General features: G+C 50.8%; 1 protein-coding gene across 8 annotated transcripts in view; it reads right to left on the reverse strand.

Moving 5' to 3' along the window:
* DPP9 (dipeptidyl peptidase 9) overlaps nt 1-24,706 on the reverse strand; it is a 38,245-nt gene that overhangs the window by 12,696 nt on the left and 843 nt on the right. For 4 of the 8 annotated variants that reach the window (XR_013998590.1, XR_013998591.1, XM_081134148.1 and 1 more), the window contains exons 2-15: nt 24,402-24,455; nt 23,466-23,537; nt 22,090-22,178; nt 18,139-18,392; nt 12,214-12,326; nt 10,871-11,044; nt 10,619-10,787; nt 9,796-9,909; nt 7,778-7,906; nt 6,640-6,701; nt 5,326-5,426; nt 4,145-4,322; nt 3,776-3,938; nt 1,136-1,215 (exon numbers count right to left, since the gene is read on the reverse strand). Coding sequence is in view for 5 of the 8 variants with exons in the window: in XM_081134148.1 (XP_080990274.1) it covers nt 1,136-1,215; nt 3,776-3,938; nt 4,145-4,322; nt 5,326-5,426; nt 6,640-6,701; nt 7,778-7,906; nt 9,796-9,909; nt 10,619-10,787; nt 10,871-11,044; nt 12,214-12,326; nt 18,139-18,392; nt 22,090-22,145 (1,593 nt within the window). In the remaining 3 variants the exon portion in view is untranslated. The remainder of the gene's footprint in view (nt 1-1,135; nt 1,216-3,775; nt 3,939-4,144; nt 4,323-5,325; nt 5,427-6,639; nt 6,702-7,777; nt 7,907-9,795; nt 9,910-10,618; nt 10,788-10,870; nt 11,045-12,213; nt 12,327-18,138; nt 18,393-22,089; nt 22,179-23,465; nt 23,538-24,401; nt 24,456-24,706) is intronic. The other 4 variants (XR_013998589.1, XM_081134149.1, XM_081134151.1 and 1 more) reach the window with 2 other exon arrangements.

A 24,706-nucleotide genomic window follows, 5' to 3' on the forward strand; every position in this document is an offset into this window, starting at 1 on the left:
TGGCACTCTCCAGGTGCAGGACCCACCAAGGCCACTGTCCTTCCAGAGGAAGCTCAGAAACAGGCTGGGGGCACATGGCCTCAGGCAGGAACCTTAGAGGGTCACTCTTTCCCTTTTTAATTTTTAAAATGCTGTTGCTGCTTTTGTTTTTTTAATTTCTGGGTAAAAAGGTAAGGCTGCAACTACAACATAGCCACTAAGAGTCTCCACTAAGCATAGGCAACCACCCAACCTTCTGGCCCTCTCGCATCACACATAAAGATGTGAATGTGAAACCTGAAGGAATCGGGACTGTGCTCCATGGTTTTATAACTCGCTTCTTTCCCAACAATTTGTAGTGATGTCTTTACAAGTCGGTGACAGGGATTTCCATCAGGTGTGGTTACACTGTAATCAGCACGGTTATCTACACAGCCTGGACCAACCTGTGTCACTCCTGGCTCACTCACTCAAGCATTTATTGACTGCTATTTCTCACCGTATGCAGAGAACTATTAGGCATACGCATGTGCTAACATGTCTGTCTTTGGTTGAGGAGGCATTTATGCTGGTATGAGGTAGGGAGCTAGAAATCTGATTAAGGGGACCCTTCATAAAATCTAGAATTTTGTAGACCCGGATTCCGGTGAAGACATGTAGCCAGAGGCAAAAGCATGTCATGTTTTTTAAGATGGTGAATTTGGGGGAATGGAAGGTACACCTCTGGTCTTCCCTTTGTTCCTAAACCTCCCCAGGGGCAGGCATGACGGTGGGTCCTGGTTGGAAGCTGCAGGACAATCACACGGTGGACACCCCAAGTGTCCCACAAACTGTTCTTCCAGGGACAAGTGGTTTCATGCAGTGGAAGGAGGATAACAGAAAGCTCCAGTGGCCCAGAGAATGGGCCAGGCCCCAACTGCTGGGATCCATCAATGGGTGCTCAGAAGGTCCTGTATCCTGACCCAGGGTGTCCCTAGCTGGTCAAAATCACAGTCCCTGTGGCGCTGGGTATGCTGGAGCTGTGGAGGGAGTAAAGCAGGAGAGAGGAGTAGCCAGGTGGGGGCAGGAGAGCCACAAACACAAGAGGTCTGGAGAGGGACCCAAATGTGAGTGTCTATAAGCGTGCGTGTATAAGTGTGCATGGACACTCTAATACCTTGGAGCCGTGTCTGGCCAAAACCTCCCATTCACCGCTGGTCAGTGCGATCTCCTCCTTGACGGGGCACTTAAATTCATCTGCAAGTAAGAAAAGGAAAACGGCTGAAGGGGCCCTAGGAAGCTGTGATGGGACACAAAGCACTGAGATCCAACTCCACCACAGGAGGCTTACCCCTGAGCCCACACTGTCCAGATCAGCCCCCACCACCTTGCCTAATGCCAGTCTACAGCCTCTGTGTCCTAGGCCAGCCCCGCCCCTCTTCAATTCTCCTGCTGCCCATGAGGCATGGGCTATGGCTCAGCTGGCTGATCTCCCTGTCTTGTCGCTCCAACACATTTGTAGCCCTGTGTCTCCCTCTCAATCTTGAGTCTTCTCAGCCATCCAAATTCAAGCCCATGCTTCTCTTGGCCCAGAGGGTCCTAACAACCACACCTGCTGGGCCCTCTCCAGCAGGACTGTCCTCTGTAAAAGCACTGTGTGACATGGATACACTTCACTCGCCAGCCCCATCACTGTCCCTGCTGCTCATGCATTCCTCCAGGATCCTGGCCTCACTCCCACTTCACCAGGACACCTTGATGTTGACTTTAAGGAACTCATTCCTTCTGATTTGAAGTGACTGAGGTCGTGCCTTCTCATCTGTTCAAATGCGATCAAGCAGGTGGGAGACATGTCACAAGAAGTGGGAGATGGGGACACAGCTGGGGGCCCCACAGACAGGGTGGATGGGAAATCGGGTGTGCCCAACTCAAAAGTAGGAGGCCTCCTGAGAGGCACCTGCTTCGAGCTCCACTCAACCAACCACCAGGAGAAATTTGAGCTCTCAGCTAGTTCATTTCAAGAGGCAGAAATAAGGACTTTTCAAGTGACATTTCCCAAGGCTAGGTGGAGTCAGTTAAATCAACAAACCAAAAAGCAGCAACACCAATGAGCCAAAGAAAACTCTCCTTGGAGATGGATCAGCCAGCATGTGATGGCTGCGTTAAACCCCGAGTGACAATACTGAGACAGCCACTTCTCAGTCTTATCCAACCCCTCATAGCTTGTGGCTTCATATGTTCTTGATGCTTGGGTTCCCCCTGGCTCCTGGCACCCTGAACACACCCTCACTCGGGTCTCTGTCCCCTGTGCTGGTGGCTGCTTGAGGCTCATTTGTGGGCTCTACCTCTAACCTGTAGGGCAATCCTGGGGTGACTTGGCCCCAGGGTACACTGGGCGACATCTGTGAACATCTATGGTGGTTGAGACTGGGGAGTGGGTGGGGGTCAGGGATGCCGCTCACCACTCCCAGACCCCCAAAGGACCCAGGACGACCCCCACAAAGAATGACCTGGCCCTGATGTCAGCAGTGCCCAGGGGGAGGCCCTGCTCCGAGCTTGAAGAGCCCGGGCTTAACTCTCAGGCGACACTGCTTCTCTACCCAGGCTCGGCCCTTTGGTTCTCCGTCCTGTCCTGAGGCTGAGATGCCATCCAAGCGCAAGGACAGCTACACTCCCATCATGAATACATTCTGCTCCCCAGAACTCCAAGCATGTGAACCTGCCCTCACAGCATTCCCACTACTGAGCACTTCACCTTGAACATGTCCAAAAACCCATCTCTGGATGTTTCTCTCCTAAAATTGTCCCTTTCAGAGTCTTTCCACTTCAGACTAGACCTGAGACAGAGGAAATAGTGTCTGTGCCTTCCTCTCTCTCTCTTGGGCTCCACATCTAAAATCTACCAACTAACCATGCCGGTCCAGTGGTCAAAGTGCATCCAGAATCGAATCACCTGGGTCAGGCCAGTCCCACTTCCTGACCCCCATCCCTGTTCCTTCTCCTCGCCCCTCAGGTTACATTCCACACAGCAACCTTGGGCATCATTTTAAACTGCTGTAAGATTACTGGTAAAAGCTCAAGTCCTCCCCGAGACTTCCAAGGCCTGCACAACCTTCCCGGCCCCACTCTGCCTTCAACTCCTCCCTCTCTCCCCCTCACTCACTCTGCTCCAGTCACATGGGCCTCCTCGCTATTCCCCTAACATGCCAGGCATGGTCCTGCCGGAGGACCTTTGCATGGGCTGCTCTTGAGGCCTGGAGCATTCTTTGTGGCTGCCTCCACAACTTCTACCACATCCACCAGGTCCCTGCTCCATGGCACATTATTCAGAGACATCTTCCTGACCACCCATTCCAGAAAGAAAGCCCCTCACTCTCTAACCTCTTATCCTGCTGCATTTTCCTCTTCATGCTCATCACTCTCAGGACAGCATCTGTCATTGTTTTTGGATTACTACTCAACTCTGCCATTGGGGCACAAAAACAGCCACAGAGGATGTATAAATGAATGGGTGTGACCGATCATGTGCCTATAAAACTTTACAGAAACAGACAGCAGGCTGGAATTGACCTGCAGCTATAGTTTGCCAACCCTTGGTATAAGAACGGCCTGGCACCTGGTAGGTGCTCAACCACCACTGATTGAATGAATAAATAGCTAGTTATGGTAACCTCTGCCAGGTGTGAATGATGTGTGGCAAAGGCTAACTTCTTTCTTGTGGGAGGCTTAGTCAAAGGGTGGGATCAGTGAACAAATGGTGCATTGAACCTCAGACGGTTGCCTTGATGAGCAATGGTGTTAGTCAGACTTTGTTCACCTTCCCCGGGGCTGAAGGGCTCGCTCCAGTCGTAGCCACTAGGCTGTAACACGGTAGTGACCTTGTACAAGTGGCAGAAGCCGGTCTTGCTTTCGTTGGCACGGATGAAGCAGAGCTCATCCTCTCCCTCTGACTGGGGGAAGGGATAGAAGATGTCATGAACCTGTCCGGGCAGAAGAGAAAAGATGGGTCAAGAGGTGGGGGCACACCCTGCAGAGGAAGGTGAAGCTCTGACAGTTGACTGGGTTTAGTGGAGGCCAAACCCAATCCCTGTGGACTCTCTCACTCCCTGGCCAGAGGGAGGCCTGCCTGAGCTCACTTCTCCATGCAGGGACCCAGGGTGCACACCCAGCACCTCCCCACCCTTACATTGATCCACACGTTGGTGACCTCCTCGTACACCACGTACGGCTGGACATTCCTGGGCACTGCTCTGGCGAAAGCCACCCGTTGCTCCTCATTCTCAGTGGTGGGGATGAACAGGGCTGGGGGCAGAAGAACGAGCTGAAGTCGCTGTTGGGGTCGGTCCAGGAGCATGGCCCAGGCACTGAGAGGGCAGAAGAGAATCCAGGGGCCTCAGGAACCAGCAGAGGGAAGCTGGTGACTAACGCCCCCCTTTGTCAACCTCGCCAATACCTGACCAAGTAACCCCACAACACAGTTTCCTGGCTAGCATGCCTGCTCAGGGGAAGACAGGAGGGCTGACAGAACTCCATAACCTGACTTCTGGAAATGTCTCACATCATTAAATCATAGAGCAGTGTTTTGAGAATGCCATAATTTCTGCCAAATACCCCCCACACGATCCTTGATTTCACATTTTGCTGTAACTTGACAATTTTTAACATAAATGTATTTTAAATGGGGACCTACTAGTACTATAAGTGGAAAGGCAGCATCTCAACGTAAACAGGGAGCAACTAAAACCAAATCAAAGAGCAACATCACAGGGATGGGAGGTTCCAGTGAGAGTCTGTGGCCTGATTCTAGCTGTTTCTGTTATGAAGGGGGTCTGGCAAGTGTTTAGAGTAGAGGAAACACACCCTTTCTGTAAAGGGGCCAGCAAGTCAGTATTTCAACTCTGTGGGTCACAAACGTCCTTCACAACTATTCAACCCTGCCCTTGTAATGTGAAAGCGACCACAGACAAGCTGTAGATGAATGAGTGCGGCCCTGTGCCAATAAAACTTTTTTTACACACACTGTAATGTGGATTTCATGTCACTTTCGTGTATGATAAAATAATATTACTCTTTAGATTCTCCCCCCCACCCCAATCATTAAAAAATGTAAAAACCATTCTTGGCGCCTGGGTCTCACAAAAAAAGTGGGTGGTGAGGATTTAGCCCTCAGGCCATGCTCTACGACCCTGGTTAGAGACATTTGTCCCTGACGTGAGCAGAAAGGCTAGAAAGCAAGTGAAATGGGAATCCTTCTATTTGGTGACTCTATGATTCTTGCAATAGGGACGGTGTTGGGGGGGGCGGGAAGGGGCCCACCCAGGGTTCTGAATGTAAATGACTTAGATCCTGTCAGACAGAGAGACTCACTATTTGCCGTCCCGGGTCCACCCGGCCCTGGCGATGTATTCCACCTTCGGGAAGAGCATGCTGAAGGGCTGTACCAACTCCTTCTCTTGGGTTGAGACAATCTAAAGGGAAAACAGACTTGGGTCACACTCCAGCCTGATCATGTGCTACCCAGGAATAGACAGACACTGTTAGGGGCAACGCTGTGTCCCCCTTCAAATCCATATGTTGAGGTCCTCGCTCCTGGTACCTGAGAATGATGCCTTATTTGGAAATAAAGTGGGTACAGATGTAATTAGTTAAGATAAGGTGATACAGGAGTAGGGTGGCCCCAATCTAACAGGACTAGTATTCTTATAAAAGGGAGAAATGTGGACATAGACATCACATGGGTAGAGTGTCTTGTGACAAGACTCAGGGAGACGGCGCCATCTACAAGGCAAGGGGAGAGGCCTGAAACAGGTCCTTTCTTATGGCCTCAGGAGAAACCAGCCCTGCAGACACCTTTACTTCGGACTTTTAGCCTCCATAACTACAGGACGATAAACCTGTATTGTTTAAGCCACCCAGTTTGTGGGACTTTATTATGATAGCTGTTGGCTGGAAAGGCATCTCCCCAGGAGGACTGAGGGGAGAAAAGGCAGGCAGGGCCTCAGCATGTCCCACACCCCAGTAGGCCCCTGTCCCCCCCAACATCTCCTAGCTGCCTGTTCGGTTGGTATAATCCATACCATTGCAGAACCCTGTTCGTCTGACAGAGCCAGGGACTGTTTAAAACAAAGCCACTTAGAGCTGATGTGTGTCAAATCTGCAAGAATACTCTGGTCAAGAGTGGAGAAGGGGTCTGGTTAGGGCCTAATTGTGCCCAAAACAAAAACTGACTCCTAAATTACAGAAATAAGTATATTTTATTGTACCCTTTTTTCTGAAACATTACACAAGAATGCATTTTGGAAAAATATGCAAGGGCTTTCTCAGCTTGGCTGAACTCTGATCTCTGATGTGTGGGGCCTGGTGTCCCCATCCCCACAGCCCTTCTCAGCCACAGCCTCTCTTGCCCTACTGACTATGGAGGCCTGAGCAACAACTCCCTAAGTGATGAGGACCTCTTGTCATTTCAGAGTGAGGTGCAGAGTGACAGGGTACAGCAGGGCAGCCTGGAAGCAGAGCTCTGGACAGTACTGTTTTGCATTCAGTTGGCCAAGACAAGCACCTGGCATGGGAAGAGGGCAAGCAGCCTGCTGATGCTGCCCAACTATCTACCCAGCTCGCAACACATACCCCGGCCCCTCTTTTCATCCAGAAGCTTCTCTGGGGCTCTCCTGCCCCTCTTACCTTGCCTTGACTGTCAGCCTGAAACTCTGCCAGCTTCAAGGCGATCTTGGGATTCTTGCTACCTACAAAAATGAAAGTGAGGTGAGCCTGGCAGGTGTCGCCCATGTAGGGTAAGAGCAGGTGTTGGGGTGGAGGGTGCAGGGTGATACCTACAGAAAGGGGAAACAGTTGGCATGGGGAGAGGGGGAGGAAGGGTGTCCAAAGGTCTCTCCATGGGCATGTCACCCTCTCTGGTGCAGGCACAAAGTCCTCAAGCAGGACTTTCTGACTTTGGGCCAGGACCTCATTCCAGACAGAGAGTGATGTACAAACTCTATGCTGATGGGGAGATCATGGAGGAAACACACACAAGGAAGACACCTGCTGCCTTTGGAGAGCTTAAAATGTGGCTATGAAGATGGAACATATCCATAATACAGAAAGGTGGCACACATCCCATGTGACACATCCGGGGCTCCAACCCACTGGGAGGCAGGTGGCTTATAGATTGAGATGACTAAGATGTGCTTCCAGAGGTGAAGTTTGGTTCAGGCTCCAGTTATTTCTGTGACAAATCTCAACTCTGGCACTCAGGACTCTAGCACCCCAGGCAGGGAATGTCTCTGAGCCTCAGTGGTCTCATTTATCAAATGGGGAGAGGGGAGACTGACTTTTCCTATTTGCATTGGGGATTGGAAATATCTTCCTGGAAGGCTCTGTTCAGCATGGCAAACAGAAGTGCTTGCTGCAGGTTAGTGAGAACGACTCTCATTTGCTTCCATGGAGGTGGCAAATAAGAGGCCTACGGGTTGAACCTGGCCCATCGTGTATTTTGTTTGGCTCACTAAGTATTTTTAAATAATTCAAGCAACACTTAAGAATTGGGAGATTTCTCAAATGAGTCTGGATTTCCAGTTTCTCTTGAGAAACAGGCAAACTCGAATCTGTATTCTCACAAGGTGGTGAATGTCTGATGCACTCACAATCTCCCCCTAGCTCCTTCTGTATTCTGGGCCCAGAGGCAGTGCTGGCCCTGCTGTTGCTCCTGAGCCCAGCCTGCTCCTCTGAGTCCTGTGGGCCTGTCCTAGTTGGTGCCTCACTTTGCTCTATGAGATCTCAGACTACTGCCCAGCCACCCAAACCTGTCCTGGGCACTCACCTGTCCGGGGGTATCGGTATGAGTCTGTCTTCCTTTCTTCTAGTGCAGGAGAGGGCACATGAATGACCTCCACCTCAGACTCATCGACTTCCTCGTACAGGATTCGCAGTGTCTTGTGGCCTTCTGAACCTGGGAGGGGGCAGGGACACCACTGAGGGTGCCGGGAGTCCCACCCCCATCCTGTGTACATGAGGGACTCTGCTCTGCCACAGCTGGGCCTAGACAAGAGCATGAGCCTTTGGGCTGGAACCCAAGTCTGCCTTTACTAGACCTTCAGCCAGCTGCATCTCCTCTTGGAGGCTCAGTTCCCTTACCTGCACAATGGGGACAAGAACTGAGCTATTCCCAGTGCAAAATGGCATGGGAGATGGCCATGTGGGGGGGTCTATGAGCTGAACTGTCTATGTCCCTGTCAACCCCTATGTTGAAACCCTAACCCCCAGGACCTCTGAATGTGACTGTATTTGGAGATGAGGTCTTTAAACAGGTGATTAAGGTAAAACGAGGTCATTAGGGAGGGCCCTAATCCAATATGACTGGTGTCCTTACAAAATGAGATTAGGACACACACACACACAGATATCATGGGAGGAGACAGGGAGAAGATGGCATCTATAAGCCAAGGAGAGAGGGCCAAGGTGCTGACACCCTGACCTTGGACTAACAGATTCCAGCACTGAGACAATAAATGTCTGTTGTTAAGCCCTCAGTCTGTGGCAGTTGGTTCAGCAGCCCAAGCTAATTAACACGTCTCAAGAAGAATTACAATAAAGATCGTTATGAGAATAAGTAAGTCACTGGCTGTTAACAGCTCAGAAAGGAGTGGGGTGACTGGTAAAGCTGACATCACAGAGGCAAAGCCCATGGACATTCCTTCCTCAACAAGCTCCTTCCTTCCTTAGCTACTAAGAAGGTTCTCCTGTTCCTTTCTGTACCCTCACCTAAGACTCACTGTGGACAGACCAAAGATGTCTCCAGAAACAGCCAGCCTGCTCCACACCTGCTTTACGGGTGGAGCACTGGAAGCCTAGGAGGCTGAGTGGCTGGTCTGATGCCATGTGGTTTGGGAGTGGCAGCAATGTGATTCCAACTCAGTTATGACAACCACAGATGTTTCCAGACATTGTGCAATGTTCCCTAAAGGCAGATTCACCCCGGTTGAAAACGACTGATACACTCCCAGATCACCCTCCAGGATCCATGTATAAAGGTGTTCATTGGAGTACTGTTTATGACACCAAAACCCACAACAAGAACAACCAGAGAGTCTGTGTGGAACTAGTTCAATAAGCCATGGCATACTCGTGCTCCAGGATTGACTATAGTTATTAAAGAGTTCTTTGTGTGCTGACTGCAAAGAATTGAATTTGTGTCCCTTCCAAATTCAAATGTTAAATCTTACCCCCCCGATATAATGACTTTACATGATGGGGCCTTTGGGAGGTGATTACGTCATGAGGGTGGAGCCCTCATGAATGGGATTCATGTCCTTATAAAAGAGACCCCATAACACAATGACACAGCAAGAAGGTGCCATCTATGAACCAGGAAGAGTGTATAAGCCCCCCAAACTGTGATACTGTTATAGCAGCCAGAATGGACTGAGACACTGATATCAATAGAAAGGTTGCTGAGGTTTCCTTCAGTGAAAAGTGCAAACAGCAGAAAAGCACATAGACTCTATCAATAAAAGTGTGCATAGAGGCATTTTTTGTTGTGGTTAATCCTCACCCAAGGATATTTTTTCCATTGATTTTTAGAGAGAGTAGGAGGGAGGGAGGGAGGGAGAGAGAAAGAGAGAGAGAGAATCATCGATGTAAGAGAGACACGTCAATTGATTGCCTCCCACATGCCACACACGCCCCAATTAGGGCTGGGGATCATACCTGCAACCTAGGTAAGTGCCCTTCACCAGGAGTCGAACCCACCACCCTTCAGTGCGTGGCCTGATGCTCTAACCACTGACCTACACTGGCCAGGGCCAAAGAAGCATTTTTTAAAAATGGAAAGGGACCTACCTTCCCAGGAGGCTGTGGGACACCACCAGTAGCCAGTGAAGCGGTCAAATTCTTCCTGGATGACGAAGGTAGCTACGCCTGCAGATTTGGGGTCCTCGAGAACATTGGATAAACCTGGAGGAGGAAAAAGCAGGATGAGAGATAAGAGTCTAATTTAAAGCAGGTCGCTCCCCCTTAGCACTGCTAACATTGGGGTTGGCAAATTCTCTGTGGGGGGTTGTCACATTCTCTGTGGGAGGTTGTCCTGGGCACCGTGGGGTGTTGAGTAGCATCTCTGAACCCCCACCCACTTGATCCCAGGAGCATCCTCACCCAGCTATGACATGGCCAGTGTGAGTTGCCCTGGCCAAGCCACTCAGGTTTAGAGCTAGGGCACCAGGGCTGTAGGGCAGGACAGGGAGGCAGGTCTGAGGCCACACTGGGTGCAGATCTGCAAACATCTGCAGAAGGGGAAGGTCACTTCCAGTAAGGAGAGGCATGAGGGAAAACTTGGGGAGCAGCTGAGATCTGAGCTTGACTCCATGGAGTCAGGAAGGAGAGTAGAGGTAGGAGGGGCTAACTGAGCAGAGGGGCAGAATAAGTATCTGAAAGAGGGTGGCCACAGAGGGCCACACAGGAGGGTGGCTTGTGAGAGAAAGGTTCAGGAAGGTGCCTGGGGGTCACGGTGAGTGGTGTGGGGGCAGGGTATTTTCTAGAAGCTAGACTGATCACTTTGATGGCTGTGCCTGGAAAGTGCTGGTCTGGCCTGGCCCGACAGACCACATCCCTGGGTGCAGGTTCCTGTCCACCTTGGCCAGGACTTGGCACCCTCTGCCCGGCTTACCCCTGTGGCAGAAGGTTAGCCGCTGCTCTTCGCCTGTCTCAATGTTGGCCACCCACAGGTCACTGTTGTTGATGAAGGAAAAGAAGGCAGGGTCGGCAGGGCATATCTTGGGGTCCATCCGAGGCCCAGAACATTGGGTCTTGATTTCCAATGGCTTCATGGGGGACATCTGGGGACAGAGAGGCCTGGCTCAGGGGGACAGGATGCCACCCACATGCCCTCCCCATCGCCCAGCCAGGGACTAGAGCTTACCATGAAGCCATTCTTGCCCCCATCCCGACAGTGGAAGAGGCTGTTGCTGGCCTGGAAGAGGAAGAGGCCGCTCTCGCTATGAAAGTCATAGGAGGTGATGCCAAAGACCCCCAGGCGCTTCCGCTCCCGAAGGAGCTCCTCCTCTCGAGAGTAGACCCCATGGTGGGGAGTGGCCTGGGGACACAGGGGAGACAGATGCCAGTGTCAATAGCCAGAGGCCCTGGCAACCTGGGCACTCCAGGGAGGGACCTAACTATCTTACTTGGGTCAATGCCAGAGAGAACATTCTGATTAGCAGAGCTGTACTGAGCAGAACGTGTAGCAGAGCCCTTGACCAGGGCTGGGTGACAGATTTTCAGGGCTTACGTGGACCTCCTACCTTCTCAGCCCATCTCTAGGTTTCCCAATGTCCCTTTCCCACGGAATCTCTCCAAGGCAGACAGGACTGTCCTCTGCCCCGCAGAATGGAGGGTTACTGCTGGACTGCTCTTCCCTGGTCCCCAAGGTCAATCCTACAGACACCCCCACCTCTTAACCACTTCTTCCTGCCGAGAGCATTTGGTCTGAACCCACCCAACACCAAACATTCATACTTTCTGGATAGGTGGGGGCAGGGCAAATTTGGGATCACCTGACCACCCACACACACAACCCTGGTGGGTCTGGGCAGCTAAACTATTGTGGGCACCACTAGCCAGCTGTCCCAAGGAGAATTCTGAAGATGATATGGAAATGCAGAGGAACATTAATGACAAGAAATACATTTTAAAAAAGCAGAACCCAAAGCAAAATTACCTCCATGAGGAGCTATGTGAATACAAGCTCCTCAGCTTGGGGACTAAATGGGGCAGGCAAAAGGGAGAGCTGTTGCACTGGCATGGAGAAATTCAGAGTGTGTCATCACCCCCCCCCCCACACACACACACCCTGCTACTGTCATATTCCTTTTACAGTCAAAAAGAAATAAACACAAACCAATGAAAAAGGCTCTCTCATCCTTCACCACCATCCTTCACCCTGGAACCAAGCCAACTCTGGATGACATTAATTATTAGCCAAATCTCCATAAAAAGGCCCAGCCCAAGTCAGTTCAAGTCTTTGGTGAGGCATTTAAAAGGAAAAGATGTTTTGATAAGCATTCTTATCAGACTCTGGGGCTGGAGCACGGGCTGGGAGAGAGGGAAGGGCTGTGGTGAGTCAGAAGCTTTTCACTGCAGGGTGTGCGTGAACAGTGCAGCTGGCCTGGACCCTCTGGGAGTTGAGGGCCCAGGGAAATGGTGTATAGCCAGATGACCTGGCTACACCCCTCGCCCACAGGCAATGACCCGACAGGTGCAGCTCACCTGGAAATGGTCCAGCATCTGCTTCCAGGACAGGAGCAACAGAGCCTCTTTCCGGACCTTCCTGGGGATCTCAGAGTAGAGGAGAGAGTTCTCTCGGCTGCCATAAGGCATCCCTTGGGGGAAGAGGGAAAAAACAGAATGGGTGACCTAGCCCAGGACAGGGTGGGGGCCAATATCAGGCTCCTCATGGCTGGGACCAGCTAGTTCTTTCCGCTTCCACGTCATCCTGCCAGCACATCCTTGCTGCATACCCCTCCCCAGAGGAGCTACAACCCCAGGTTTAAGCACATGAGCAGTAGTGTACAGGGTCCTCCACCACTGAAGCGTTTGTACTATCTTGGACTAAATTACTGAAGAAACAGCACACAATAGAGCAAAACAAGGGTGGTCAGGGCTACCCAGCTCTCAACAGGCGAGGCTCCAGTCTTCAATGTCCTTTTTTATTAAAAGGCTTTTGCAAAGGCCATGAATTAATCTAAGATTAGAGCACATGTGTGTAATCAAGCATCTCTTCCCCTTGGCACTGGTTACATTGGGGCCCGGTCACTCGCTATGGAGAACATCCTCGGCACTGTGGCATGTAGAGCATGTAGAACAGCATCCCTGACCCCTCCCACTCAATGCCAGGGATGTTGCCCAGTGTCCCTGGAGGGAAGAACCTCCCTGACAGAACCACTGATCTAACCTTAACTATAAAATGATAGCAGCTGCCCAGAGAGGATTCAGTGTGGATTAAATGAGGTAAGAAATACAAAGCACTAAGCACAATGCCTGGGATATGTCACTCAAGAGATATCAGCTTAATTCCAGTAAGTTGCAATTTTTCACAGTCTTAGATCTCTGAAGTTGAGATGTGTCTTATTGTTGAAAGGGCTGTCCTGTTTCTAGCAGCAAATAAAATAACACATCTTTCTTCTTTTTTTAAATATATCTTTATTGATTTCAGAGAGAGGAAGGAAGAGCGAGAGAGAGAGATAGAAACATCAATGATGAGAGAGTCATTTATCAAGCCCACAACCGAGCATGTGCCCTGACCGGGAATCGAACCCGGATCACCTGGATCCTAGGTCAACGCTCAATCTGCTGACCGGCCGGGCAGCAGATCTTTCAATCAGTTGCATCTTTAGATGGATGACAGTACAATAGCTGTTAATAAAGTTAACAGCAGAGCCCTGGCTGGTATGCTCAGTGATTAGAGCATCAGCTGGTACACCAAAGGGTCTCAGTTTTGATTCCCGGTAAAGGGCACCTGGGTTGCAGGTTTGATCCCTGGTCCCGGCTGGGGTGCATGTGGGAGGCAAACAATCAGTGTCTCTCTCTCTCACATCAATGTTTCTCTCTTGCTCTCCGCCTCCCTTCCTTCCATTCTCTGTAAAAATCAATGGAAAAAATATTCTTGGGTGAGGATTAACCAAGAAAATAATAATAATAACATACGTTCCTCTAACAGTTATCTTTATAGATAGCTTCTCGATATGGCAAGTGACATGGGGTTTCCACTTATGAAAAAGTTGCTCATGAACCATAGTTAGCAAAACAAGAACAAAATAAGAACATATTTAAAGAAAAATATTAGGTTAATAAGGATTCCATTAAAAGTGGACTTAAGTCCTGGCCAATTTGGCTCAGTGGTTAGAGCGTCGGCCCATGGACTAAAGGGTCCCGGGTTCGATTCTGGCCAAGGGCACATACTTTGGTTGCAGGCTCCATCCTCAGTTGGGGCACATGCGGGAGGCAACCAATCTATATGTTTCTCTCACATCAATGTTTATCTCTCTCTCCCCCCTCCCACTCTCTCAATCGGAAAAATATCCACAGGTGAGGATTTTAAAAAAAAAAAAAAGAAAAGTTAACTTAGATGTGCAGTTGGGTAGCACTCACAATACAATCTTTAAGCTGCTTTGATTTGTCTCATTTTCAGCTAGAGGTACAGACATGAAACTACCCGGCCACCCTGCCCACAGCGTGCTCTGGACATCCTCTGTCTGCATGCCTGTCAGCAGGGAGGACTCTGTGGGATAGCTGGAGCTTTCCAAAAGGGTGTGGCCTTGCCAAGGATATTGGAGCCACCTTCTCCCCAGTTGATTAGTAAGAGAAGCCACCCAATGGCCTAAGTTAGCACATTCCCTGGATGAGCCGCCCTCAGCACCTGTGATGGTGATGATCGGCATACAAGACAGGATTCTGAAATCTGAGATGACCAATGACTACTGCTGATTTCTGCCATCACTGCCCTTCCTTTGCCTTCTTATTCCAGCTCTGCCCCATCTTTATGGACAGCACCCCCATCTCTAGTGCAAGCACCATCTCCACCCCCATGTGCTGGGGCCTGGGTGAGTGGCCTGGTGGGGGCATGGGACACTAGATCTGGACATAGGACACAAGGACACAGTGGTCTTGTATGTCCCATCTAAGGGGCCCCTAAAGCTGTCTGGAGCCCTGTGTTCTCCCTGTCCAACACGAGACACCCATGCGCAGTGGGAAGGAGCAAGAAAGCCAGAAGGAGAGGCTTTCCTGACGCTGCAGTTTGAACCCTGGAACCTGAGCCGCCGTCATCCCATCTTCCTGGCAGCAGCAGCCATCAAAGTCTCTTCTCTGCTCCATCTTGAGTGCACTGGGCTTCATTAGGCACACCCGAAAGAACCTTCACTGAGGACCCAGTGACTAGCTCCATGTGTCCCGACTGGCAAAGCCTGTGCCCACCAAGGAAGCAGGGGTCCCAGGGAAAGCAGGGGGCGGGTGACTCTTAGAGCAGCAGGCTAGGCGTCACCCTTGGAGGCCCCTTTTGTTCTATCCACAAAGTTGCTGGCTGCCAGCATTCACTCAGGTGCTGGGCTAGTGCAAAGCCTTGTTATAAACACTCAAGGGCTCCAGGAAGGGCTGCCCTTGAAACTTGGACATAAGTATGGGTACCCTGAGTGCATTGAGTGATGCAGACTGGATCAGCTCAGAGGTGAGCAGTGTCACCCCAAAAGAGGCAGCACAGATTTGAACTATTCTAGGCACACTTCAGAGTCTTTGCCGGGTCCACAGCCCTTATCTGGAGCTGCCCCTACTCACTGGGATGGGCCCTTAGAGCCTCCTGTGGACTTCAGGTACCCATCCACCCCAGCCGTAGGCATACACACAGGCCGCGGCCAATTAGACAAGCGGACATCTGGCCTATGTTGAGCCAATCTGATTCCTTCTCCCAGAAATTTGGAGAAAGCTCATCCATTTCTGCTGGTGGTTAGAACCCTACACGAGTAACCTTGAGAGCAGATGGTAGGAGGGCAATGAAAGTGAACCCATGGAGAAGAATATATGCAGGGCAGCTGCCTGGGCTCCACAAGGCTTGGGGTGCCATATCATGAGGTCCAGGGTGGAGGTACACTGAGATGCCCCTGTGACCTTATTACAAGGTACACCTGGTGGCTCAAAGGAGCTCAGAGGATTTCTGTCCCTTCCAGCAGCTCTGTAGATGGCTGAACAGTGGCTCTCAAAGATATCTACATCCTAATACCCAGAACCTGTGAATATGTTATCTTATGTAGCAAAAGGGATTTTTGCAGATGGGATTAAGTTAAGGATCTTAAACTGGGGAGATTAATGTAGATTATCTACATGTAATCACATCCCTTATAAGGAGGCAGAGAGAGATTTCAAACACAGAGGAGAAGGCAGTGATGTGACCACAGAGGCAAAGACTGCAGTGATATAGCTACAAGCCAAGGAATGCCTGCAGCAACCAGAAGCTGGGAGAGGCCAGAAACTGATTCTCCCTTAAAGCCTATGGAGGGAGCACAGTCTGGACCTGCCAACACCTTGATTTCACCCCAGAGAAACTGATTTCAGACTTCTGGTTTTTTGAACTGTGAGAGAATAAATTTTGGCTGTTTTAAGCCACCTAGTTGTGGTGATTGTTATAGCATCAGCCCTAGGAAACTCATACAAGTACCTTGACCAGGACAGAAACCTGAACTTGAGTGAGTGAGTGACCAAAAAAAGTGGGAAAAAGGGGTTGGGGGTGCCATGAAATTGCAGGAAAATGAGAGGCAACAGCTCACCAGACACCATGAGTCTTGGCCACTTTCAGTCCTAACAGCCAACATATCCAGGTGGCGGCTCAATCCCCAGTAGGGGGCATGCAGGAGGCAGCCAGTCAATAGCTCACTCATCTCTCTCTCTCCCCCTCTCCTTTCCTCTCTGAAATCAATAAAGACATATTTTAAATAAATAGGTAAATAAATAAAGCACACACATCCAGCCCCAATCTCTCCTAGGCTAGAGCTGGCAAACTGTTTTCTGTAAAGGGCCATATAGTAAATATTTTCAACTTTGCAGGCTATATGACCTCTGTTGCATCTATATTCAAAAGTTGCCATTGATGGAAATAAACAAGTGGGTATGCTGGTCATCAGTAAAACTAGATTTCCAAAAATAGCCAGTTGTTGCTTGATGACCCCTATTCTAGACCATTCCTCTTTCTAACTCTGTGCATGCCCAACCACCATCTAGTTTTCATGTGGGTCTTTATGAGGAGGGCCTGTACTGACTGTGGGCAGGGGAGAGCCATCTGGTGTTCATCTCGGTCACAGTCACAAATAGTAGCGGGGTTAGCCTCAGGCAGAATGGTCTTTATTCATTATTCCATCACTTACTCCAAAACTGACTGAGGGCATGACTAGGAACAGGCACTGCCCCAGGGGTCGAGGATACAGAGAGACTGATCCGGGCCCCAGAAGTCAAGAGAGTTGAGAATGAAAACCTGCCTTGGGTGAACAATCATGTGTCATGCTGCTTTCAAACATGCTTGGAACTGTCCCTATCTGCTCTATGAGACCTTTAGGTAAAGTAGGGCAACATTCACTCGCTCAGCAGATACTGACTGTCCACCTACCAGGAGCCAGGTGGTGGATGGGCTGCTAAGGGTACAAATGCAGGAGGCCACAGGTGTGCAAGGCCTACACTATGCCCTAAAGTTTCTCACGTGGCCTGGCAGAGAACAAAAACACATAAACAACTGCAGATGTGTAGAAAGTGCTGCTCCAGAGACACACACCCGAAAGAAGAAGTGATTAGCTATTAACACGCTTATCCAGGTATCTAGGGCAACCGTAGCAAAAATGTGGCAGATCACCCTCTGTTGTTAGCCCACAGGGCATACAGCTGTGCAATCATGGCAGATTTCCACGAGCCTTTTATTTCTATTAATTTTTTAAAATCCTCACTCAAGAATATGTTTTTATTGATTTTTAGAGAGAGAGAGACAGACAGACATCAATTGTCTGTCTCCTGTATGCACCCCAACCAGGGACCAAACCCACAACCTAGGTATGTGCCCTGACTGGGAATCAAACTGGCAACCTTTTTGGTGTACGGGACGATGCTCCAACCAACCAAGCTACCCGGCCGGGGCTTTCCATGAGCCTTCTTAACACTTCACTCCACAGTCAGAGCCTACTGGAGTTACTTGTGGCTCCCACTGCTGAGGGCGTCCTGAAGCTCACATGCCCAGCCCAGGGGGCTGAGAAGTGACTCAGGGGCAGGCCCAACTGAGTGGTAATGAAAGCAGTCTCAGTGGCTCAGGCCCACGTACCAGGCCTGAACCACAGCTCTGTACAACACAGATGGGGAGGTACTGCCCTATGCTTCCCTCACCTGCACATCTAACCCTCTTGAGTACCCTTGGGCCAGACCTTCATTGTAAACAGATGTTACCGTGGGTGGCATGATAGTTTGCTCAGGGTCAGACCCATCTATTTGGACCTTTTAACTAAGAGGACCAGCTGACCTCTGGAAACTAGAGGATTTAGTAATAGCCATCCCAGAAACACTGCCCTGGTCAAGGGCAGCCTACTGGGCCCAAAGGAACCTGAAGGGTTTGCAGGAGCCTAGAGGATCTGTGTGAACCTGGAGGGCCTGAGGGGACACTGGAGGGCTTACCTAAATAGTAGAGGCGGTGGGAGTGGGGGCTTGACTCGTCTGTCTTCTGCACAAACTGGAAATCATGAGGAGCCTTGTTGACTATCAGGCCCGAGTTCTTGCGGCTACCGTGGATGATGTTCCGGAGCCCTTCCCACGAGTGCTTCTGCACCTGGAAGCGGGATGCTGAGTCTTCCATATCAACTGTGTCACCTGGGTTGGACGTCGGTGTCCCAGTGGCCATCCTCTCCGTCCCCTCGGAATTCAGCGAGAAGCTATGAGGACGAGACAGGCAGGAAGAAAATGAAAAGGGAAGTGGTACCCAAGTTCTATATACAAACTGCCTCTTCATCAGGCACTCCAATTCCCCCAGCCGACCCCCACACTATGCAACCTTTCTTGGCCTCTAAATATTTCTTAAATTGTTACACTTCTCTCCAACACCATGACTGCTAAGATCCAAGCCACCATCACCTCTCAGCTGAATGATGGCAACTGTCTACCAACTCAAAACCCTTCCTTGGTTTTCCCTTAGGTGGAAACCAATCCTCACATTGGCCTTTAGCAATCTGTCCACTGCCTCTGCCAGACTCTTGAACCTCATTCCCTGTCATCACTATGCTCCAGGCGAACTGGCCTTCTCTCAGCTCCTTACACAGGCCAGACTCCTTCCCACCCCAGGGCCTTTGCTCATGCTGTCCCTTCTGCCTGGAACACTTTTTCCCCCTCTCTTTGCTCAACAAACATCTCATCATATCTCAGCTTAAATATCTGTCAGGTACTTAGAAACTTTCTACGACCATCCATACCAAAGCTGGTCTCTCCATTAATCTTTCACATGCAACCTGGCTCCCCACCCTCAGAGAATTCGTCACAATGGTTGTCTGTCTCCCCCGTGTCTGTCTTGTTCATGGCTGTGTCCCTAGAGCCACACGTGGCCCCTGTCACAGGGGGCATTCTACAGAGAGCCATGAAAGGCCACTTGCCCACGCACGGAAGCCTGAGCACAGAGAATTAATCACACTGAACCTCATCACCTGTGCCATCAGCTGCTGTCCAGAAAGGAAAACTTGTGCCTCACCAGAGGCGCTCAGAGAAGCAAGTAGGTATTCACTGGGACCGTGAGGAATCTAAGTGAGAGCATGGATGTGCACACCCTTCCCCCTCAGAGGCCATCCCACTCCAGGAGCTGTGCAAAGGCTCTCTCCCTCTCCTTTCCCACCCTCACTGCTGAGCACACTTCTTGACCAGACTGGACTGGCCAGGCAAATATTTGTTTTAGAGAAATCTGAACACAGCCATGGTGACCCAGTTGTGGAAGAGCCAGGGTCATCTCCTGAAGCCATCCAAAGTGAGTGGCTGGCCCTGCTTTCTTCTACGGGCACGAAATGGCTGAGGGCCTTGCTGGATGCTGGAATCACATGCTTAGGGATTAGCAGCTTTGCAAGCTGAAGCCTGTGTTCACTTGTCACAGTGGGACTTCAAGCTATTGCTGCACCCAGGGCCAGAACAGCATGAGCCAAGGGCTTTAGAGAAGTAACAGGCAGATCTATGACCTCCCACCCTTCCCTCAGGTGCCCTCCGATTCCCAGGAAGCTTTGACCTCTGCCAGTAGCAGACCCCACAGGATGACCACTGGAAGAAAAAGGACCCCTGCCAGCTCCGAGAAGCAAGGGGAAAAAGCAGCACAAGAAGGCTACCCATGGCTTTTGAGCATCCATTGTGGGCTGATTTTCCGAGTTCCTTCTCTAACTCAGACAGGAGGAGAAATGCCTCCCCTTGCTCAGTCCTACATGACCCTGCCGGAGCTTGGGGGGTACGCAATGAGCTGGCTTATCAGAAGGAGCACAGTCAGTTCAGCTCCTCCTGCACTGGTTTTGAAGACACAGACCACAGGCCAGCAGAGCCTTCAGGGCCTTCGGGTCAAATAAACCAAGCCCAGAGAGGGTGAGAGACTCACTGAGGGGTGTTAGGCGGGGCCGGCTACGCACTCTAGAACCCACACAACCCCAAGCACTGCCAGCAGCAAGCCCAGAAAACCAAGCCAGGGGAGCTCCTCTCACCACTTAACCCTCCCAAACTCTGCCACCACTATTTAAGCCTTGTTCACAGCAGAAAAACAGATCATGACCTCCAGAGTCCCCAAAGGGGACCCCAGAAGCAAAGAGCCTGGGGAAAGCACTCACAAAATCACATGGCTTATTTCCGCAGCAAAGAGTGAGAAAAATTATCTTGCCTCCAATCACTACAGAGAGCCCAAGGAGCAAAAATGCGATCCAGGAAATGAGAAATAAAATGAAACATCGTGAGAAATTTCTGAGAATCTTCTAGATGCAGCGGGGCAGCCTGAGCTTCCAGACAGGCTAAAGCTTGGTGCTACAGGCTAGGCTGGCTCTCCACTCACTTCTCTTCTCCCCAGTGGCAAAGCCCTGACTGCAGGAAGAGGCTGGGGAAAGAGGGACAGGTGTACGAAATGGGGCCCTGGTAAAGCAAGTCTGGCCAGCTCTTTCCCATCCAGCACCAGCCTGTGCTGGGATTCTTGAGTCAAGAGTTTACATAGCTGGGAAATGAAAGTGGATTGCAAGCCTCTTAGGCCAAGTCCACCTCCACTTTTTTTCTGCCAATCAGTAGGGCACCTTCACAGCCTGAGATGCCACCAGCAAACAGCACAGGAGCTCCCAGTTAAGTCACTGTCAAGGAAGGCCTGATGGGAGTTCTATGATCTCTGTCTAAAATGGTACTCCAAGAACCCACTGGGGCCACCACCCCCTGGGGCATCAACCAGAGACCCAAGCAGGGCCTGTGATGAGGGAAGCATGTGGAAGGTAAGAAGAAACTGGATTCTGAGCTCTGGCAGCAGGTCTGGGAGAATTCAGGCTAACCACAGATAAAGCAGGAAGGAAGGGAGGTGCTGGGCAAGGGGAGGTGAGGAGCCGGGGGGAGGGGGGGCATGGTCTTCAGGGAGTGGCCTTCAGGACACTAGCTGTGGCCCTGCAGCTGGGGATTCCTGGGAAACAGCAGGCCACCCTCTGCCCTACGCGTGCTGCTCCCAGCACTACTGGGGCCTACAGCTTTTATGAACAGCCTTACACAGGGTCAGTTTGCAGTCCAGCCTGTGCCCACCTGGGACCTAAGGCACGCAAGAAGAGAGACAAGGGTTCCCATCACTAACTCGCCCACTGACACATTCACCCAAGGGGGCTGCATGTTCTCAGAGCCTGAGTCTTGGGAACCAATCACCATGTTTAACATCATGCTTGTCCTCCAGAATCATCTTTGATTCCCTTCCCACCTCCCCAACTGCTTGCACTCACTAAAAGCAAATGAGCCTGAGATTGTTAAAAAACTGATACTGACCTAGGTCAACCTGGTTGAGAAATTTCTATAGTCTCTTCAATTCATGCCAAACCCCAGATGTGGAATTTATCAAATGTGTGAATCTTGTGTGTGTAATTACCTTTAATCCTCACTGTAAGCTTGGGAGGTAAGTTTCAGGGTCAGCTCCACGTGGGAGACCGGAGAGTAGGCTCAGAGAGGTCAAATGGCTCAACCAATATCACCAGAAGGAGGGGAGCCCAAGTCTGTTGGACTCAAAACTCACATCCTAACCACCAGGTCAGCAGTGTTCAACCAGGGTTGACCCTATCTCTAGGGGATACTGGGCGATCTCTGGGGACACATGTGGTTGTCATGACTGGGGGTGCTCCTGACATCAAGTGGGTAGGGGCTAGGAATGCTGTTCAACACCCCACAGTGCCCCGGATGGCCCCACAGAGAGTGATCTGCCCTCACTATCAGCAGTGCCAGGGCTGCGAAACCCTGCACTAGCCCACACTGCCTCACGCAAAATAGCCAGAACTTCACCTCAAGGAAATGCAGAAATGTAAGGGGGTGGGGAGCAAAGGAGTCTTCCCAGACCTAAGACTCTGGGACATCCCCAGCAATCAGGGCTCCTAAGGCTGTATCTCTTACCTCCTCCAACTTCCTGTGTTCGTGTTGTCTAGGCGTAGCTTCTTAACTGTCCGCATTAACCACTTGGCTGATCAGGAGAGTGGGGGAGCCTGCAGAGGGAGAGACCACAGGGCTGCAACTCCCAGCAGGCAATGCAGGGGTGCAAGCACTCACCCTCTTCTCCCCCTTCTCACTTTCCTAGGCAGCCCTCCATTCCTCCGGGGAATACTCAATGCCAAGGCTGTTCTGATGAGGTAGATGGTTCAGGCCCTGCCCTGAAATTTGAGAGGGTGTCTGAAATTTGCCAGAAACCAGCATCTTTTTGCTGAGCAGTTCTCCCAAGGTGAGAAGTCCCTGAGAAGATGGGAGTATCAAATGACTCTGAGGATCCCACCCACAGACACTTGCCACAAATGGAAAAAAACCAAATTCTCCATTGTGGCTATTCTTTGATGGCCTTCCTGACCTCACCTGCTCCCCTGCCCTTGACCATGATCTCTACCACACTGGCCTTAAACTCCTCTAACCACGCTACTCATTCCTACACCAGTGCCTTTGCACTTGCCAGTCCCTATGCCTGGGACACCCTTTCCCTTTTTGTATGACCTGTTCCCTCTTATCCTTTGGGTCCCAATATCACCTCTTCAGAGGTCTTTCCCGGCATCCAATCTAAAGTTGCTACCTTGTCACCCCCATCACAACACCTGGTCTTTCTCCACAGCACTCACTCTAGGACAGTGGTTCTCAAAGGAGACGAACCCTCAAGAAACCCTTGGCGATGTCTGCAGATATTTTTGGTTGTCATCACTGACTGGGGTGGGGGTGCTACTGGTATCAAGTGGGTAAAGGTCAGGGATAATGCTCAACACCCCCATGGTGTCCAGGACTGTCCCCCACAACAGAGAATGATACAGTCCCAATGTCAGCAGTGCTGAGGGGAAAACTCTGCATTCATTATTTGGGGAAAGAACCTGAGTTAAATCCTTAGGCTCGCAATAGACACCAGAATAAATTCCTGATGGTATAAACCAGAATGACCCCCAGTATCTGTGAGCCACTTTCTCTCTCCCTCCCCACTCAATTCATGTATTTAAATGTGTGCAGCACCCTAGGACCTCAGTAAGTCACATGATTATAGAACAGTATCTCCTGGAGGGAGGGGTAAATGGAATCCCCTAATCCAGGGTGTCTCAACCAGGGCAGATTCTGGCTCCCAGGAGGCATTTTTGGTTGTCACAACTGGAAGGCATGTTACTGGCAATCTGGTTGGTGGAGACACAATCCCACAATTCACAGGATGGCCCCCCTCCCCCCACCCCACAAAGAATGACCTGGACCCAAATATCACTAGTTCTAAGGCTGAGAACCGCTGCTCTGGGTGAGTGAGCACTCCTTACTGGGATGCCAGCTCCACGAGGGCAGGCCCACATCTGTCCTGTTCCTGCTGTATCCTGAGCCCGGAGCCATACCTAGCACATAGGAAGCACTCAATAAACATTTTAGGTTGAGAACTTGTCACTGTCCTCACTTGAACGCTGTCTAAAGTCAAAGGGACCTCTGGTTTGGCTCGCATCCAACAACCTTCTCAACAAGCTAGGTCCCAGGAAAACAGGCAGGTGCCCAGATGCTTAAAAAAAAGGGCAGAACAGAGATCACATGAGAGGAAGCAACATGTCACCAGAAAGAAGCACCTGCTTCACTCTCAGTGCAGTGGTGAAAAGAGTGGGCTCTGGGTGTCAGAGAAGTATGGGTCCAAATCCTGGCCCTGCCACTTCCAGGCTATGTGACCTTGGGGAAGTCACTTAACTTCTCTGTGCCTCACTTTCCCCAACTATAAAATGGGACTGCAGTAGGGCTACTGTGAGGATTAAATGAGATTGTACAGGTAAAGTGCCTGAAATAGTAGAAACTACATGACAGCTAATACTGTTGACTAAGCAACCTATTTAAAATCCCACCTAGGGGAAAATTGGACCGAAGTCCCTTTCGGAGCCAGAATTCACACCATTCGCTGAACGAATACCAGGCACTGTGTTAGGTGTGGGCGGATGCAGCCACACCTCTGACAAATCCAACTGGGATCAGCACTCTCCACTTTTTAACCCCCAGTCTTTCTGGGGGTACATACGTGGGCAGCTGGAAGGGGATGCTGGATGGAAAGAAAAGTTTCCAGCAAAAGTACACAAAGCTGTAGCTACTGGCCTGGGTCCCAGCCAACTGTCCCTGTGGGCAGTGACCCCAGAGTTGTAGAAAAACCACTTCCTGCCAACTTCTATATCCTGGAACAGGCAAATGAATCCCACCAGCCCACACCCAGCCCCAGCACAACTGACCTTCTAAAGGGTCCAGAAAGCCTCCATTCCAGCTGCAGGAGTGGGACACAGGACCTTGACAGAGTGAATGTGTCATTAACGCGGTGGGTTAATGGAAGGTCTGGCTAAACCACTCACTCTCCTACTGGGGAGTCCCGACCGGCCGCGGTGCCCGATTCTCGCTGGGCGGTGTCCAGCCAGCCTCACAGCCCTGGGGTGCAGTCTGTATGGCCCGAACCACCCCAGGGAGGAAAGCTCTCCCGGCCCCGTTCCCCCAGGACTCGGCCAGGGACAACGGGCTGACCCCAGGGCGCATCTGGGCTTTA

The sequence above is a fragment of the Miniopterus schreibersii genome (genome assembly GCF_964146895.1).
Source record: "Miniopterus schreibersii genome assembly, chromosome: 4".
NCBI classification, from domain to species: Eukaryota; Metazoa; Chordata; class Mammalia; order Chiroptera; family Miniopteridae; genus Miniopterus; species Miniopterus schreibersii.